At 41.5% G+C, this 18,843-nt stretch overlaps 1 protein-coding gene across 2 annotated transcripts; it reads left to right on the forward strand.

The window, feature by feature from the left end:
* Positions 1 to 1,728: 1,728 nt before the first annotated feature.
* Positions 1,729 to 18,672, forward strand: AKIRIN2 (akirin 2). Of its 2 annotated transcripts, none has more exons than XM_054279763.1 (5): positions 1,729 to 2,369; positions 12,905 to 13,048; positions 13,756 to 13,890; positions 17,530 to 17,601; positions 17,914 to 18,672. In XM_054279763.1, exons 1-5 carry the CDS (start codon positions 2,165 to 2,167, stop codon positions 17,922 to 17,924), a joined length of 567 nt encoding a protein of 188 aa, XP_054135738.1. In that variant the 5' UTR covers positions 1,729 to 2,164; the 3' UTR covers positions 17,925 to 18,672. The 2 variants fall into 2 exon arrangements, with proteins under 2 accessions (XP_054135738.1, XP_054135737.1); XM_054279762.1 differs by having other exon boundaries at positions 1,731 to 2,369; positions 13,741 to 13,890.
* The last annotated feature ends 171 nt before the right edge of the window (positions 18,673 to 18,843 follow it).

Raw genomic sequence — 18,843 nt, forward strand, 5'->3', positions numbered from 1 at the left:
TGCAGAATATATTTCAAAAATAATAATTTCAGTGGGGAAGTACTGGTTACTCTGAAACTTAACTTTTTTTCTTCCACTACCACACCCAAACACAGGCACTTCTCAGCATACCAGTGATGGCAGAAGCAGGGCACAGACCACTCCAAACTAAACGGGTACATCATACACACACTGAGAAACACTTGGGGTTCCCTTAATTCAAAGCCTGCAAGAGCAATTTTACCTTAGTCTTGCTGGGTTAAGTGCTTGGTAAGAATATTTAACACCAGTGCCCAAACACAGGGAAAGCTATATGCTTAGGGAAATGTAATGGAAATGAAGAATTAAATGGATGGAAAACCAGCCAGCATTATTCCAAAGAAGTGTCCACGGAAGTAGTTATACCAGTACACTAATAGTAGGACAATTGTAACACTGTAATAACATCAGTACATTTCCTGAATCTTGCTGCAGAGAAGCAAAACTTGTCTTAGTTTTAGAAAGGCATGTCAGCATCCTTATTTCCAAGGAAACACTCCAAGTACTTCCTCTTCAGAGGAACAGCTCACAGCAGAGGTTTCATTTTGCAATTTTGCAGTACTAATTTTAGGCCAAGGCAACTCAGACAGGCATAAGGTAAACTTCACCTAATTGCACCAGCACTGTCACAAACTATCTGTCTCAGAAAACAAACCATTTGTTGAGAAGGAAGGTTCTGCTAGGTCACCCCACCACCTGAAACCTCAGCTACCCCAGAAGCAGCACAATCAGATTGGTGTTTTGTCTGCCTGGGTGCTGCTTTGGGTTAATTAACAATACATGCCACACACCAAACATGTACAGCAAATCCTGCTTCCAAAGGATGGTAAGGTTTGTGGGTTTTTTTATACCATTTGAGAAAATCTAGCTCACACTTCAGAACACAAGCATAAAACACCAAAGTGTTAAAACTTTATGACAGCATATTCATAATTTTGCCTTTCAAAGACAACATGTCTTCGTGTTTATGGTTAAATTACCAAAATTAGACACAGAAAACATAGAAGTTACATATATTTTGGGAGTTATAAACTTCTGTTAGCTTTCCCAGTGTGGTGACCTGTAACACAGTTTGTTTCAATCAGGAAGCTGCACAGGAAAAGACCTATACTCTTCCCAGCAGCAGCTTTATTAGTTCTTTGAACCTCTTCCCTCACCACCCTCCTTAAGCAAGAATGTGCTTTATGCAACTGCAAGGAAACCACTCGGTTACGCCGTGACACAGATCCCGACATCGTGAGGCCTTTCCGTGCGTGTCCTTAGGTGCCACCTCGGACTCCCGCACGCTCCCTGCTCTGCCCTCACCATGGAGGCCACTAAGCGCACTTTGCCCCCGATTTCACATGCAGACAAGCGCCACGCGGATGTACATCCGCCGCCCAGGCCGCCCGCCACCTGCGCTAACGGGAGGCAGGACAGACCCATAGCCCCTTTTGTGTCCCCGCGTCCCAAGGGGACCAGCCGGCCCTTCCCGGGGTCCCGCCGCGCCCCCATCCACACCTCAACCCGCACCCTCCCAAGGGGGATTTAAACCAGACCCCGGAAGCCTACCCTGCTGGCGCAGTGTACGCCGGGAGCTGTAGTCCCAGCTCCCCAGTGGCCATCCTGCCTTTGAGTGGCGTGGGACAGGGCGGGGAAACCACGAGTCCCGTGAGCCTCTGCGGCGGGGGGGGCCGGCGTTTGAACCGGCGGCGTTGTTGTTGACGCCATATTGCTGGTGCGGGGGTTACGGCCGGGAGCGCCATCGCCGCCGCCATCGCCGCCGCCCGGGCCCTTCCATCGCCATCGCCCCGCATCGGCCGCCCCGCACCGCGCACCTGGGACCGGCACCGCGTCTCTCGGCACTGCTCGTGTCCCGCCACCGGCCGCGGGCGGAATTTGTCCCGGCCGGGCAGGGCGGAGCGGGCGAGGAGAGCGGAGATCCAGCTGGACTGAACCGGGGCTGCTGCTGCCGCTGCCGGGGCCGCTCCCTAGAGAGAGGCCGGCGGGGAGGCGGCGGAGGCGGCCCTGACGCAGCCGCCCCCTCCTTTCCCTTCCCTCCCCCCCAGCCCACTCCAGACAGCGGGGAAGACGCCTCTGGGCAGGGCCGGCTGCTGCTGTCTCCACCGCTGCCCCTCGCTCCGAGCCCCCTTGGCCGCTCCGCGCCATGGCTTGCGGCGCCACTTTGAAAAGGACTCTGGATTTCGACCCGCTGCTGAGCCCGGCGTCCCCGAAGCGAAGGCGATGTGCGCCATTGTCAGCCCCGGCCTCAGCCGCCTCCTCCTCCTTCGCCGCCGCTGCCTCCTCCCCGCAGAAATACCTGCGCATGGAGCCCTCGCCCTTCGGAGAGGTGTCGTCCCGGCTCACCACAGGTGAGGGACGCGGCACTCCTTGCGCCCGGCAGCCCCCCCGGGGCAGTTCGGCGGGGAGGGGGCCGGGAAGGCGGCCGGGAAGCGGGGAGGAGGAAGAAGGGGGGGTTGGGTGGGTCTGGCGTCCCTCTCCAGCCATTTTCTGCCGGGCTGTGCGGCTGGCAGCGGCCGGGGCGATCCCTGCTCGGCTTGGCACCGAGAGACACAATAGAAATGGCCGTTTGCAGCAGGAGAGGAGGGGGAGGAGGAGGAGGAGGGACGGGGAGGAAGAAGGGGGGGCGGGTTGAGCCGATGCGGGCGGGTGGCCATAGGAAAGGGGTCGGTGAAGGCGGGGGGGGTGAGATGAGACTGGAGAAAGGCACCCGAGCGGCGTGGGGGATGGGGGTGCTGTTGGGGGGAAGATCGATCCTAGGAAAGGAGGAGGCCGGCTTTTTTTTTTTTTTTTTCCTCCTTGTACCACGGGAGCTTGGATGTGGCAAGGAGAGCCGCAGGGGCGAGTCGGGCTCCGGAAATGCTGGGGGCGGCGGGGACAGGGGTGCGACCGAGGTGGGGCTGGGGTCGGGAGTCGGCGGGGCCCCATCGGTCCCTCCCTCGCAGCCATTATCGGTGGGTCGAGGCGGCGGCACCTCCTCCCGCTGCTCAGACATCGGGGGAGGGCGAGGGGGGCAGGGCGGGGAGGCCGGCCTGTCATCCATCACCCGCAAAACGCTGAGGGGAAAAGGCAAAAGCGAATAAAACAAAGGGATAATCCCACTTCCCAGCTCCTTAATACGGGCTATCGTCCGGGGTAACCCATTCTGTGGTATCCTTAAAAGTTCCCTAGGAAACCCGAGCGTTAAAAGCGGTTGTGTGCAAGGGTGAGAATTGCCTTTAGGGCAGATAAAATGGGATCGGGCGGTCTCCCGCTCTCGTCTGGGAGACGCAGGGCAAGACCGAAACCCTTTTACATTTTTAAAGGTGCGAGAGATGAGTCAACCGGCGGCCCTAGAAGCTCGAGGTCTGCTTGTGTAATGGTTGTCAATTAAAAATCAACCGAGTTCTTTTTCGCAGCGAGTAGGGAGAGAAGAAAGGAGCGAATCTTGGTCGGGCACCAAGGACTGGTTGCCCCGTGCCATGCTTAGTCCAGTGGGCAGCTCCCAGCGCTGCTCTCAGGGACGGTGCAGCTCGGCCATAGCGCCGAGGTACGGATGTGCCCGTGTCCTTTGTGTGCAGGGGGAAAAAAACCCTCTGCAGTTGTTGCAGCAGAATTCCTTCCGCTGTTGTGTCGGGTACTCCCTTTTATAACACGAGTTAGCTCTAGGTTACCAAGCACTAAGTTTTAATGTTCCAATTGCCATCTACACGTAGGACAGTGCCTTGTTTCAATATTCTTAGTTCGTAAAACGGTACCCTACAATACATTTTTTTTTTTAGCGCTTTTACTCATATAATAAAAAATTGCTATGAGGAAATATAGAGGGCATACAGAGTAAAACTTGGCATCAGTGCTTGATATTTTTTTGAACCTCTAGGAAAGGATCTTGAATGAGTCAGCGGTCTGGGATGAGAGTTGTGATGGATGGCACTCCCTGGTACAGCGAGGCATTGCATGTACTTTGAAATAGATATTTAAAATCAGACCTAATTTAATTATTTTAGAGGATAAGTATTGCTTCTTTGCAGCGTTTTCTTTTGATTTCTTTGGGCTTTGGAGAGCTTAGGTTATGAATATTTGATATAAATATTGTCTGGCCAGTAAATATGTATTGCTGAAAGGAGGCAAATCAATAAAATTTTCAGAAGAGACAACCTAGAGCAGTTTTTGAGGTAATACCTAAGCTTCCACTCTAACCATTCTGAAAGGCTTAAAAACTGAAATGTTACTGAAATTGGGCTAATACAGGCCTCTTTGTCTCCTGAGAAAATCAGAGGTGCGGGTGGTAATCCATGTGAAAAGGTAATTGGTGTACAGACAAGGGTTATTTTATGTATAAAAAATGTGTTTAATATAATGAAGAGTGAATGGCAGTAAATCAAAATGTCTCCTACAGCACTTGAATACTCCTCAGCAGAACGTGAAGCATTTATAAGTTGTGCACGTTTACGTGGGTTTTGCTTAAAAGCTCCCTCTGTGGTTTCCGTTACAGAAAAAAAAAATCTTTATACCGTGCTGGTATAAATGCATCTGTTAATCAGCTTGCTTAGCTTTAAATTTCAGTTGAATTTGGTGGTGTTATCACATTGTATATATTTCATTTCGACCCTCACTAAGCAAAATAGAGCTCACAATTTTAGAGGCCTGTTGAAAGGATGTCTGTGATTCATCTAATTTTGTAGCTGTACCTGTGAACTAATAGTTAGCATTTTTCCTGGTAGTCACTTGGAAAAATCAGATGATTTATTCTAGAGCTCTGACTTAGGTTGAGGCCTAGTGTGCTGCAGAAATATATATTGCTTTCCATTAACTCTAAATGAGTTCACATGACCATTTCTGATGCAGATGTCTGCATTCGGGTCAGATAAATGTTGCTGTATGTGTGAAAAGAATTCCAGTCCGATTTAACAAGTGTTACCAAGTCACCATTCCGTGTTAGTTTTTGTGTTGGGAAATTTATTAACAACAGCCAGAATTCAGTTGACTAGACTTGGGCTTTTCTCAGCCTGTTACTGTAATCCTTAGATTTCCAGCACTTAAAAGTGTCTGTCTGAATTTTGTGTAATGAAAATGAACGTTCATATGAAGTCAGAGCTCCGGATATAAAGGACCTTATGCTTAGACTTAAGTTCATGCTTAAACATTTTTCTTCTATATGATACTCTGACCTGATAATGTTTTAACTTCACACAGTGGAGACCATATCAGCACCAGGACTTCTTACCACATCGTTCCTCTTTTCAAAAATGAATTATATGGAAGTAGAATGTTACAGATGGATGGAGGGGTGTGTGAGGAACTGAGAATAGAGTGTGGTAGTCAGATGAGAAAGCAGCTGTCTGTATAGAGTGGTCATAGACAAATAACCAATGTCTGTTGGAGAGAGGATAGGCTTATTCAAGATGAAATTTATCTCTCACAAGAGTGTTTTAATATATTGTGATTATTTGAACATCTGTTAGGTCACTTCCAGTTTCTTGGTGAATTTGGCAGGCAAACTGTAATTGTGGCTTTGCAATCTGTACTTTCTGTGGAATTGTGCTTACTGGCTTGAGCCATACTCATGAGTATGTTTGCTAATTTTTGAGTAGCATTATTTGCATGTAGAATGATGTTTTTAAAACTGTGTTCACTATAAGCAGTGCAGAACATACCTGCCTGGTGTAAAACTGGTTTAGTTTTGAAAGAGTGGCTGCTCTAAAATATTTTTCTACTGCTTGAATTCCACAGATGAGTTTTAGTTTCATGTAAGTTCTAGCTATAAATGAGACTGTTTTGTGTAATCAGAGTAACTGCACCTGGGTCTGGATGCTGCCTATGTGTTATGGATGCACTTGTTGGGTTTCCTCTGAAGTCCAGAGGATGCTTTTCTGTTTCAAAGCTGTTAAATGAATTTAAGGATGAAAGGAGAAAACATTGGCAGTATTATTTCTCTGTTCTCTGTTGGGTTTTTGGAACCATTGTTTGCAGTTTTACCTGGATGAAAGATTGTTTGGGAGAGGGGAGAAAAAAAGAAAAAACTACACTTAAATTTTTTAAATTCATTGGCAGGTTAGTTGTTGAAAACCTGCATGTCTGGACATTTCTGAAATTGAAGCTACAGTGGGAAATACAGTTGAAAGAAATTGGGTGGACAAGGGAGAAATAATGTTGATCTTGGGGATTTAAATCTCCTAATTCCTGGTACTTAGAAACACTGAAGACAGACTGAGATAGCAAGTTTTTTTTTTCCACACTTCATCCAAAACCAGAGGTAAACTTGAAAGACCTCTATGCAGTCAAAAAGGATGAAATCATTTGAAAGTCCACCGACATGAGCACATGCAATTTTTCCTCCATCTGAAATATTCATCTGCTTCAACACTTCCCCAGCAACTAACTAATGCTGCAGACTAAAACCCAGAGAAGGTGGAGCTGTTGAGAACAGGCCTCCTGTGAGGGACTCTTTACAAATAGGAGGTAGATAAATTTGCCTTTAGAATGTCCTTTTTCTTTCACAGAAAAGTCTGGAAAGCGATTGATGTAATTGACACAGTTTTTCGAACTTAATGCTAGAAAATGTCTTTGACCTTTTTGCGTAGGAGGAACTGTTCGTCTTCCGTGGGCTGTCCTCCTACGACCTTTGAGTTGCCCTCTTGAGCAAACTGAACTACTTCTGTCTGAAACTTGGTCAGGCAATGGCCAGGCATAGGTTTGGCTTTTCAATGAACAGATCCAGTGACTTTGGAATGTGACATATTAGTAGTGCTGCATCTCTTTCTGCTTAATTTCTGCTTTGTTAACTTATCCACATGTATATTTATTGCTAAATTGTCTCGGTGAAATGCCAAGTTTCTCATTGTGCTCCGGTATTGCAGAAATCATTAGGATTTTAAAAACCAAAACATTCCCACCCCTTAAAAAAGTCATGTAATGGCTGCATCTGGACTACATAACTTAATTTATATGAGAAATTTCTGTATAGATGCCTGTGGTGACTATAAATGTTTAATAGCCTTGGTTGTAGATGTCATAAAATGTTGAAGCCCCTTTTTTTGTTTCAGTGGCAAGTCTGATAAATGCAGTGTGACAATTTTTTATGTGAAGGGAAAGATGTAATTGCTGTTTCTAATACATTTTGCATTGCTTGATTTATTTTTCATTCCTCAATCCCTTGCTCAGTAGAACTGGGACTTCCTGAAATAATACATTTGCAGAATGAGCTAATGCATATGTGAGCATCCAGCTTGTGGGAGAACCAGAATTTTTGTCAGCCTGAAGCCTGGAGTAACTGGATCTCCTGAAGTGGCCTGCTCTGTGCCCCAGTGTGTGGCAAGCTGCTTCTGTCCCTTCTGTAGCTGTGGTCGGTGGCTGTGAGGTGTCCATGCACCCGTTATCAGTGTTTTCTCTCTGGCCTAGGGCATGCTCCTGTGAGGGGGAGCATGCTTTCCAAAAGTGTACATCCTGTTACTGACCTCTTAAGGTGCCTGATTGAGAAACATGGCTGGAGTGGTTAACATCTGAGACTAAAGCAAGAGAGTAAGAAGAATATTTGGGTTGTTTTGCCAGGCTTCCCCGGTTAAGTAGAAAAAAGCCCCGAGGAGTACCTTTATCCATTGCTCTGCTGCAGTGCTGCTGTTAGGGGAATCTGGCATCTTAAAATTAACATTGTATGTCAGTAGTGTGGTGGTGTGACCTAAAGTAGGAATGTAGGCAACATCAGCTAAGTGTTGAATAAGGTTGAAGGCCTAATGGAAATGTTATATGTTAATTTGAACTAGGATGGTGGAGCAGTTTTGCTTTAACAGAAGCTGAAATCCCTAAAGATGTATGCCACTGACATCAGGATAGCTGTGATTGATTACTTAGAAGAAATCTCAGGCATGGTTCAGGTTTGAATGCATATGTTGAATGGTGACATTGCCAACTGAAACCTGAGCTAAAGGTTCCATTTCAGGCCTGGAAGACTGCTACTCTGATTGCAGAACACTGAGTCACCTTCCTGTGTGTTTTGCTGAATTTTCCTTTTGTTAAATGAGAGAAGTCAGGAGCTGTGATGTGAAATTGATAGCTTAAAATCAAGCCCAAAGAAGAAAGTCCTTCAGGTGAAACAACCAGCACCTTCATATTTTGATAAGCAGTTATTAAAATGAACAAAATAATTGTTTGCCTTTTAAACTTTCTAAGTTGAACTGCCATTTTCTTTGTACATAATTTCTAGGTAATTACAGGTCAGGGTGAAGTAATTAGATGGCAGAATTTTGAAAAATATTAACATGACTTCTTATCATGAATTAAAGGAAGTAGGAAGACTACATCACTCCTTGGAAATGAATATTTGGCTTTGCAATCCATTAGTGTGACAATTATATTTCAGATGTCAAACTTGAAGTCTAATTTACCCTGTTCATATTTCGTCCTCTCTTCATTTGGAAATCTTTGTTCTGCAAATGGCATCTCAAGTTCTGAAAGATCTTAATGCAGAATTTAAAGTACCTGTGTACTCAACTTTATGCTCTCAGTACACAGCAAGAAAAAAAAAAAAAAAAAAAAAAAAGAGTATCCATGTATTTCATGATATTTGGGTATATTTGACTGAATCCCTGATGCCTTCGGTGGTCATGGTGAGACAATAGCAGTTTTCATTTGTCATTCTTGATCTTAGCCTTGAACCTGAAAGAGCAGGGGGGCATAAAACAGATTATTGTGTAACTGGTAGAGATTGATAGTGATGTTGAATTTGAAATGCTATTTATGAAGTACTAATTCATTTCTGTGTGTTAGCAGTGTGGCTTTTTCTTGCTGCTAGAGCATATTGGCAAGTCTGGTTTTCACAGAGAGCACCTGTGCCTGGTGTTTCCTGTTCAATAGCTCTGTGCTTTCAGAGGCATCTCTAACCCAGTAAAAACCACTGAGCACAGGGGGCACACTGAGATTATGGAGAAACTGAGGAGAGGCCACAATGATGTGTGTTTCATCATATTAAATATATTCCTTTTGTAATCTCAGATCAAATCATTGTCTGAAATGATTTGTACAATATCATTGTACAAATGTAGGATGTATTTGAATGTACAATATCTGATTTGAACTTCAGTGTATGTTCAAGATGGATGAAAGCTTTTGTTAAAAATATCTAATAAGTTGTGATATACGTGATGCAAGTTCTCACTTAAAATTTATAATCTTAGAGAAGATGATAGATTTTCTTTAATGAGTGTACTTTCAGATTCTAATTTTTTATATATAAAATAATTTGCTAATTAAAATGCATGTCATTTTTTAAACGACAATTTGGGCCTCCACACTGAGGCACATAAAAAAACTGCTATTTGACACCAGTTCAGTGCACATTTTAAGTCAGTTGTGCACTGCAGAGAGAACAATCAGAACTAATTGGAAGCTGGAGAAGTTGAAAAACTGAACTTGAAAAAGCAGGAATGTTTTCTGGAAGCAAAAGTAGGTTGGATCTACTGATTCTAAGCTTTGTTTAACTGGGTCAGTTTTAAAATTCTTTACAGTTGGATGTCTGCTGTATAGGTGGTGTTCAGAAATTGTCTGGTTTGCACTACCTTCATATTTCATGGCTTCCTGCAAGTGCTGAGATGCTATAAAAATGTTGTTAATATATTTGTGTGGAATTACAAAAAAGAACAGTAAATGGGAGAAGTAACTTGATGCATTTAAGCAGTTTTTCTTACTGTATTAGATTATTTTCATTTGGCATTCAGATTTTCATTAAATATGAGTCATAAATATTTGCAGGCTTACATTTCACTTCACAGTGAAATAGTTTTAAGTCTAAGATTTTATGCTACTGTAGGTTAATAAGAATGTCTACTTAGTGTTTGCTGATATAAAAATGTGCCTGCTTTATTTGAAGCATTCCTGGTCTCATCATTCATGTGAGATGTCATTGAAAGTTTGGTGCTGTGTTAAACTTGCATTTCTTGGCTGTTGTTGTCCCTTTTATAAGAGGTGGATATGGGAAGTGTGAGATGAGTCAGTCTCATTGCCTGCTCTCAGCAAGGTGCTGAGAATGCCTTGCAGTCAGTCCAGTTCTGTGCTGAGCAGCTGTGCCTTAAATCTTCTAAGTTAGTCTGAATGGAGGAATCCCACTTACCAGACCAGGTTATGGGCATGCTTGGCAGGTGTTCAGTCAGTGCTTAACATTTCAGGCTTTTTTCCTGCTCCTTGCACTGTAGTCAGTGTCATGTTTAAATAGTCCTTTCTCCTAAACTTTGCTTAGTTCTATACCTTCAGCTGAAGTCGTAGTAATGCCAGCTGTTAAAGTGATTTTGTCAGGATGGGGATCTCCTGGGTATGTCAGTAGTGTTTCTTGAGATTTTTGATTTTCACAGCAAGATTTGAAGGTGGCAATTTAAAAAGTGTTGCCAAATTAGAAGTAGATGAAATTGCTGTAATATCATTGAGACTTCTTGTCCACAATTCAGTATAATTCAGAATAGAGTAATGTATCTTTGGTGCACAAGTCTTGATTTTCTATCCTAGTTGTTACTATTTTCCCAAAGTCCACACCTGATTTCTCTGCTTCCTCTCCCTGTTTCCCCCCTTGCTTTTCCTCCTTCTATCCTGGCTGGTATGTTTAACATTTTCTCTAAATTATTCCGTGTTTAAATTCTCGGTTTTGTTAGGACTGAAGGAGACATAGCATATGATTATTGATTTAACTCTTGCAGTTTCATCAGTTGACCAGAATCTGTTTACTTTTTTTGTCCTTAATGATTTTGGTGGTTAATGTGGTTTGAGAATGTTTCTGCAAAAATATGAAAGGAGAAGTGTAGAAAATCGTTTTATTCAAGTTGTTACACCTGAAATTCGGCTAATTTTTTTGCAGTTCACATGGAGTTTGGAAAGTATGGCCAGGACCAAGTATTCATAGTGAAGGATGGTCATGGTCTGTAATGTTCTTCAGTTAATACAAATGCAGTGTGGATATGTGCAGTCATGTTTCTCACAGTGTGAACATGCTTTAGGACAGATGATGGTAGGGGCTGATTTGATTCCCATTCAGAATTATGCAGTATCACTGGAGCCAGAACAGCACTTGATTTTGAGGAGAAGTGTTGTTCTGCCACCATAATGCCATTGGGTGTAATATTGTTAGGCCACTCTCTGAGTGGTGTGTGTATGCACACGATCACCTCTGCATGGGATTCTGTTTGATTTTGGAAGCCTGGCTGCATCTTGGTTTAAGATTTTTTATTTACTTTGGTACTGTGCAGGAGTGTTTGTATCTTGTCCTACAGAAAGTATGAATCCTCCATCCCCCTGCACCACTTTCTTGTGGTTTCTTCTCTTAATTTACCCGCTGTGCTTTTTTATTATTGTTTTATTACTCTCTTCTGCATTTGCCGCTTCTTTGAACCATATTACTGACCTCCCATTGGAGAGTTGAAAATTTTACAGCTGCAGGCTTGGGATTGAAAAGGTATCAAGTCCTTAATCAATGGACAATATCCAAGAAGCTCCTTTGCTGACACACAATCCTGTTGGCTCAAAACAGTTTTCTCTCTTTTTGTAAATTGGAAGTCTCTAGACTGACTCATGGAATTGAACCATGACAGTATTTAAACAACTGAACTGAGCATTGTGTTTGCTTCCACTTGGTGTAGCAGAGGCTTCAGTCACTGGCTGAAGAAGGTGGTAGCTGAAGGTACCTGCATCACATGGTTCCTTACTAGAAATGTTCCGATATGGAACCTCAGCAGCACATGGATTACAAACATGAAATTTGGTTTAAGTTTTCATGGTATTGTATTGGTAAAATGTGACAGAAATAGGAAGGGTCTGAGTGGAGTCCTTTGTAACTCTGACATGATCCTTTGAATTTTTATGTACCTGAGTTTTGGAAAGTTGTCCTTGCTAAAAAGTCTAGAAGTGTCATTGGAAGCCAGTTGTGCAGGTAATTTTTTCTTGAAGCATTTGAGCATTTAAAAGTAAGAGTTCTCATAAAGGATGAGAATCTGTGGGAATTTCTTTATTGGAAGAATATAAAAAATAGAAAATTCCTTTTTTTTTTCTTGAGTATTTTACATTGCTAGATGATATGCAGTTATGCCACTGATGCACCTGAGAGCCATTTGGTATGTGGAATTTCAGAGAGAAGGCACACAGGATTGGTAGTTCTGTTACAAGGATTAGTTTTTCCCTTATGATTCTACAGTGGAGATGAGGTTATTTAAAATCTTGCTGTACTTCATTCATTGCAATTAAAAGCTGCACTACATATTGCCATACTCCTTTGAAAGAGGCTGTTGATCCATCCACTGTATTTTATTTGGATAAATTTGAGACTGTCAAAAATGTTGCGAAAGGCTTTTGTATTTTCCTGTCAGTTTCCAACTCATATTTTAAGCAGTAGGTGCTTAATGCATGTTATCTAAATTGTATTTTCCTCTTCACTGTGCTGCCTGTAGGACAGCCTACAGAGAGGAATGGCATGTCACGTGGCTGTTTTATTCTTGAGTGTCTTGTTACTCTTAAATCTGTGAGTGATAAATGCTGTGTGGGAATGAAAGATTAAATGAAAGATTAAGTATATAAAGCGAAGATAATTAATACAAGTATAAGTTTTATTGACAAATTTTTATCCATGCACATTGTATCATTCCTGAATTTTAGGTTGCTGGTTTTTTTTTTGTTAGCAGTACTCCGGTGCCAATACTTGACCTCAAATAAGAACAGTTTTGCTGGTGTTCTCCTGGTGAAAATAGCCTAGGTTACCTTTCTTTTAATTAGTTTAATGGTTTTATGTCTTAGGTAAGACATTGTTTTTGCAGGTCACGTTTTAACAGTCTGCCTATCCTCTACAGCATTTGATGTTTGAGTGGAAATCAAGTAAAATGGCGAAATGTAAAGATAATTATTTTTTGATTTTTTGTTGTTTTTTTCCTCTTTTTAGAACAAATTCTGTACAACATAAAACAGGAGTACAAACGCATGCAGAAGAGAAGACATTTAGAAAATAGCTTCCAGCAGACAGATCCTTGTTGTTCTACTGATGCACAGCCACATGCATTTCTCCTCACTGGACCAGCTTTGCCAGGTACTCAGATAATTCTGTGTAATTTTCCTATGTTTTCTTAGACTCTGCTTGTGTAAATAACTTTTTCTAGTTACTTGGTGGTTTATGGCACCTTGTCACCAGTTACTGTTGTTTTTTGGCCATAAATTGTGTGTAATTCAGCTGTATTCTGTTATTGTGTCAGATTCCCTTTGAGTAAATAGTTCTCCCCATTACCTGTTGTGTTATGACACATTCCCACTAGTTACTGCTGCTTTTGTTGGCAGTAGTGCTGTTGGTCTGGAACATGGTAGCTTTGCATTTTAAAAATTGTTCAGACAAAAACCTGGCGTTGTTTTCAGGAGACCACCCTGCCTGCTGTCACTGATACTGTAATAGGCTTTTGCAGAGCAGCTGTCTTGGCACCAATATCCTGTACTATAACTTTTATATATAATAGAAGCTTAAATTTGTGTGTGGCAGCTGCCATGTAAATGGTGTTCACAGTGTTTGCATGATGTCCCTGGGGTTTTGATGGTTGTGAGTGTTGTGCATTGCAGATGTTTTCCTTTTTGAGCATCCAGTCCTGCTTCAGTAGTAATTATGAGGATCAAAATCTTCAAATGTTTTGTAAAGTTCCTTTAATGTAAAAGGTGTCAAAAAACCTGATTATAAAAAACTGGTTCTGATCTACTTGTAATTGTAAATTGGTATGCCCAAATATTTACTCTTAGGTACTTCATCTGCAGCATCATCACCATTGAAAAAAGAACAGCCCCTGTTTACTCTCAGACAAGTTGGAATGATCTGTGAACGTTTGCTGAAAGAACGTGAAGAGAAAATCCGTGAAGAGTATGAAGAAATTTTGACCACAAAACTTGCAGGTATCTTACAGTTCAGAATAATATAAGTCAGAGTGATTTTGAAAGCTTAAAACTTCTCTTATTTTTGTTATAGAGTGTATGTTTTTTTCTGACCTAATCTGATGAAGGAATGGGGTTGCATACATGACAGAAAAAGTGATGTTTACTCCCTTTATAGGTTTTTTCCTTCTGTGCTGCTTTGGATAGAAAGTATGACTCTTATTTATTACTACTCAATGAAGACAGTTATATTTCAGTTAGAACTTTCTCTTGCTACTGTGTCTGAATTGACAATTTCCCCTTTTTTTTTTTTCCCTTCTTCTTCAGAAAGACTGCCTGTAGAGAGAGCTCTTTTTGAAGGACTGTTTTGTTTTGTGTTTTTCCTGCTTGGGAACTGACTTCCTTTTTCTGGAATTTGGCAAGATGACAGTACCTAAGATTTCCCTTTCTCTTCTCAGTACTTAGCATTACACTGCTGCCAGCAGTGTTTGGTATCTGCTTGAGAGTCAGTTCAGCTGTTTTTCTGATGCTCCATGTTGAATTCTTTTAGAATTCAGCTGAAATTCTTGTCACTTGATGCCAGCTTATCTTTCCATCAAGATCATGCTAATGTCAGCATTGTAAATATGACCTTTCTTCAGTTTTTGAGGTCCTTTACTTGTAAGCCTCTTGCTAGCATTTGAGCACCTAAATTCTTGTGCATTCAGAGGTAGGTGCTTTCACAGTATGATGTGGAGTCTAATTTAATATCTAGTGTGATGATAATGAAAATCTGAGCACACTGTTCTGCAGATGTGCTTTTGAGTACCTACAGCTGTTGTGCTTCCCACCTGAAAACACGTCAGAATTAAAGTTGGCAGATCTCTTCAAGTGGGAATAAAACCTTTTACAGGCATGCACATGCAGAAAGTCACCAGGCTTGTGGGTTGCTTGTGATAGTATTGTCTCTGCACCTGAGATCCTGTCCATGTTCTGCACCTGCTGATCTGTGTAAGAAATTGCAATTGTTCTGTGTCCCTCTTAAATCTGTGTCTGTTTAAAACTATAACTAAAGCCATACTTCTGCTTTGAGCCTGGTGTTCCATTCCAGTGTTGTTCTTTTTAACCTGCTTCAGCCTGATGAATTAGGACTCTGTAGAACTTTTTCTCCTAATTTGTGTATGTTAGGAATTGAGTAATTTCCTGTATTTTCTTAAATTCATTTCATTTAGCAGGATTCATAACCATTTGAAGACCAGATAGATTTACCTTTCTTCCAGACACTTTTGGAGTATAAGCTTGTAGTTCTTTACAAACAGGAAGCCCTTCTGTCAAGTTTGTTACATGTGCTCTGTCTCTCGGTCCCAAAAGGAGCATTGTTGGGTTTGTTTTTGGGAAAGGGAGGGGATGAATTCTATCTGGGAGTTGTGGTTTAGTGAGATGATTTAGGTTTACTTGTTCTTACCATGGTGCTCACCAAAAGAGCAATTAGGAAGATTGTGTTACTGCATCACATGTATTAAGCCAGTAATACGTTTTCAACGTTATACGAGAATTTAAAGACTGGCAAAAGAATTTAGACATTCCCTACGTGGAAGGCCAGTTATGGTTGTCTGCTGACAGAATGATTATATCCTTTTCTAAGCTTCATGCAGTAAGGTGATACTCCTTGTTAAAAAGTGAAGTCAAAGGAAATGTTAACTGGAAATTCCATAATAAATCTCAGTTGAATAGCTTCTCTCAAGTTACTTAACTGAATGTTTGCATCTTGGGTATTTTCTGAACCAGAGCTGTCATGTAGGTAGTTAGCCAGATATTGCCCATTCTTTCCTTCTTCCATGTTCCTTGCAAGCAGAGTTGCTTTTCATGCAGAACAAATGTTTGGTAAATGGAAAACTCAGATCATTGTAATGCCCTGATTTCTCTTCCTGCCTCTGTTACCTGAAACTGCTGTGTTAGTGCAAACTTGGTTTTGCAAGAGCCTTAGCAAAACACTAGCTTGAATGGTTTTAAAGAATTTCTGAAGAACAGCCTTTTATAGTAGTTTAATTGTATTTATGTTCATGTCATTTAGCCACCTGACTTAAAATAGTTAGGATGTATATGATACAGTGATGTAAGTATTTGTGCGGTGTTCATTTATATTCTCAAGTAGGTAACTGTAGGCTGCTCCTACCTTTGGATTGCTTAACTTCTCAATCTGACTGTCACAAGAACGGGGCTTTTCTAGTAATTGGATTTTTAAAAAAAATTGCAAAGCCCTAGTTCTAACTAAGATGATGTTACAAAGCAGCTGTGTATGCTGACTTCCACCTTAATTTGCAAGTTTGATTTTGGCCTTTAATGCATACTTCTGGGAAAAATTCTAGTTGGTGTTACTTTTTGAAAGGGTTTCAGTGCACTGGATCCTTCAGTCTGCTGTTTGTGTTATTTTGTTGTTTGGCTGAAGTCACATGGCTGCTAAGAGCCGCTGGTCAGAAGTGCAGGGAAGCAGGTGCTGCCTGTGGGCAGGGGGGAGCTGAGCTGGCCACCGTGACCGCAGGGCCCTTGGGCAGGGATGAATGAATGTGCTTCCACCTTTGGGGCTGCTGCTGCACTGCTTGCTGATCACTGACACCCTGTTTACTTCAAAGGTGAAGCTCATCCCTGCAAGAGGATGGGGACTTTATTGGGGCAAACCTGTGGGACTAGGAACCACTACAAATCTAACTGCATTTTTGGTTGAAGATTGCCTTCTTTGACCTTGCCCTTTTCTCAGAACACCCCACATTGCTGCACATGTATATTTCCACAAGGGAGGAAGGGGAATGGAGAGGAGCGGCATCTGGTAGATATTACTCTCCTTGTTCAATTTCCTAATTCTGAAAGGTGATATCCTGCTGATGAGTGCAGTATTAAAACTGAATAAAATATTGCAAATGTATTTGTATGGATGTGTGTATAGAAAGAATAACCTTTCTGGGAGATAACAAAGTTCAAAGCCAAGTATGTTTCATATAAAAATTTCATTTCAGATGACACAGTTACTGTTTTCATGCAATCCACAGTCAACTGTATGTCTCCCATAGCAGCTGCTTCTGTGATTAGAATTACTCAAAAGTTAGTCACTTAGCATTTCGTCCTTTTAGTTTCTTGTTTGCTTTTGATTTTCTGGCAGTCAGCAAATACAATTTCTAACTCTGTAGCAAATCCCTTTCCTGTACTTTTGTGTTTCCATTTCATTAAATTAATTTTCTTATATCTGGTAGTGGTAGAAGCAGACAAATTATGTTTCCAACCCTAGTACTGACCTTTATGCCTTGTTTTCTACTCTGCCCCCATTATGGATCTGTAAAATGGGCACACTTCGTTTCTTCAAAATACAGTGTGTGATACTTAGCAAGTGTGAGGTATATTGAGATCTTTGTTACATGCAGCATAATTCTCTTTGAGTTTACTGCCATCTTTTTCATTTACAGAAGTTTGTATGGGAGAGTCTTTTAATTAAGGGGACATTAGCTTAATTGTTCTGGAGGATAAAAAAAGAAATGGCAGCTATGGACTGTATGAAGTTATTTAAAACTACTGCTAGTTTGGGGGTGTGTTTAACTTGTATGATTTCTGTGTATAAAAGTTAGCCCTGAGTATTTTTGTGCTGGATTTAAATTTAATCCTCATCCTTGCAATGTTCCATCCTTGCAGAACAATATGACGCATTTGTGAAGTTCACGCATGATCAGATCATGCGACGATATGGAGAACAGCCTGCCAGTTGTGAGTATCTCTTTCTTCTGGTCCCTGCAGCAGCATTGAGTTACCAAGTGTTCAATAATTTAAATGGCCATTGTTTGCTGTTAAGCTGCTAGGCCCCAAGGTAAAATATTCAAAACTGAGAATATGGAGTATTGAGATGGAAAGGGAGGTGTGAGAGAAAATGCAGCTTGTGTTTAAAACATCTAGACCTGGTTTCCCATAGCATGCTGGAGTTTAGTTTTGAAACCAGTTTTGATACTACCATAGAAGATTTGCACAGAGCTGATACTTGTTAGTGCTGTCATTAACTCTTCTTTTTTTTTCTCTTTCCAGATGTTTCATGAATCACACTTTCTGCATATGTGGGCTGCCCTATACACCCTGTTTTATTGTTGCAAGCTGTCCCAGTAAAGACTTGCAGCAATGCCATATTTTTTCCCCCCTGTGAACACAGGTTATTTCAAGCTTTTGTCAGTGGCAACCACTCTTATGCAGCAACTGGTTTTGGAGTGCTCCCTGATGTCAGTACCACCTGGATGTGGACCTTTGCTACCTGTAATAATACCAGTGGCCTCATTTGCTGTATCATTACGATTTGGCTTCTTATGTTAATAAGTTTGAAAAAGTAAAGGATTAAAGCTGGTGTTCTAGAAGTTGCCCTTCACTGGTTGTGTAAATAAAAATGTAGAATGACACTTCTGACTGAAGTTAGTGTGGTTTTCATAACTGTGCACTACAACCGAGCTGTAATCACAGTTAAGTTAGAATGTAATCCCAGGACAATTTTAAGCAAATAGCCCACAGTACTGCCTGTGAAATAGTGAAGGAGGGCATTTCTGTATTCCATGACTTTTTTGGGGGTTAAGAATGGGTTTATATGATTTCTCATTTTTGTAGTTTTTATTTATTCTATCAGTCTTTAACAAATGTTTATTGCTGCAATTTTTCAGTGTATCATTGTTTTACTGCCCTTGTAGTACTGGAATTTAGTTGGAAGAATAAAACATTTACTTCTAATCTGTTTGTTTTTAATATGCAGGTGGAACTTTTGCTGTGTATGAATAAACTTAAATCTGAGTGTTTAAATGAAAATTTTATTTACTAGCAATAGTGGGTGGGTCAGTTTTAGATCAGGTGAAGGAGGTGGATTAAAATCTCAGGTCATTCTTCAGAGACAGAAATCTTTCTTACATCAGCTGTAGTGTTTCGTGTTGAGGAAGTTTGGTACAGAAGGGACACAAAACTGGTGATGTAACTTGCTAC

Source organism: Melozone crissalis, unplaced genomic scaffold, assembly GCF_028551555.1.
Source record: "Melozone crissalis strain CALT ecotype California unplaced genomic scaffold, PUWL_Pcris_2 ptg000027l_1, whole genome shotgun sequence".
In the NCBI taxonomy this organism is placed as follows: domain Eukaryota; kingdom Metazoa; phylum Chordata; class Aves; order Passeriformes; family Passerellidae; genus Melozone; species Melozone crissalis.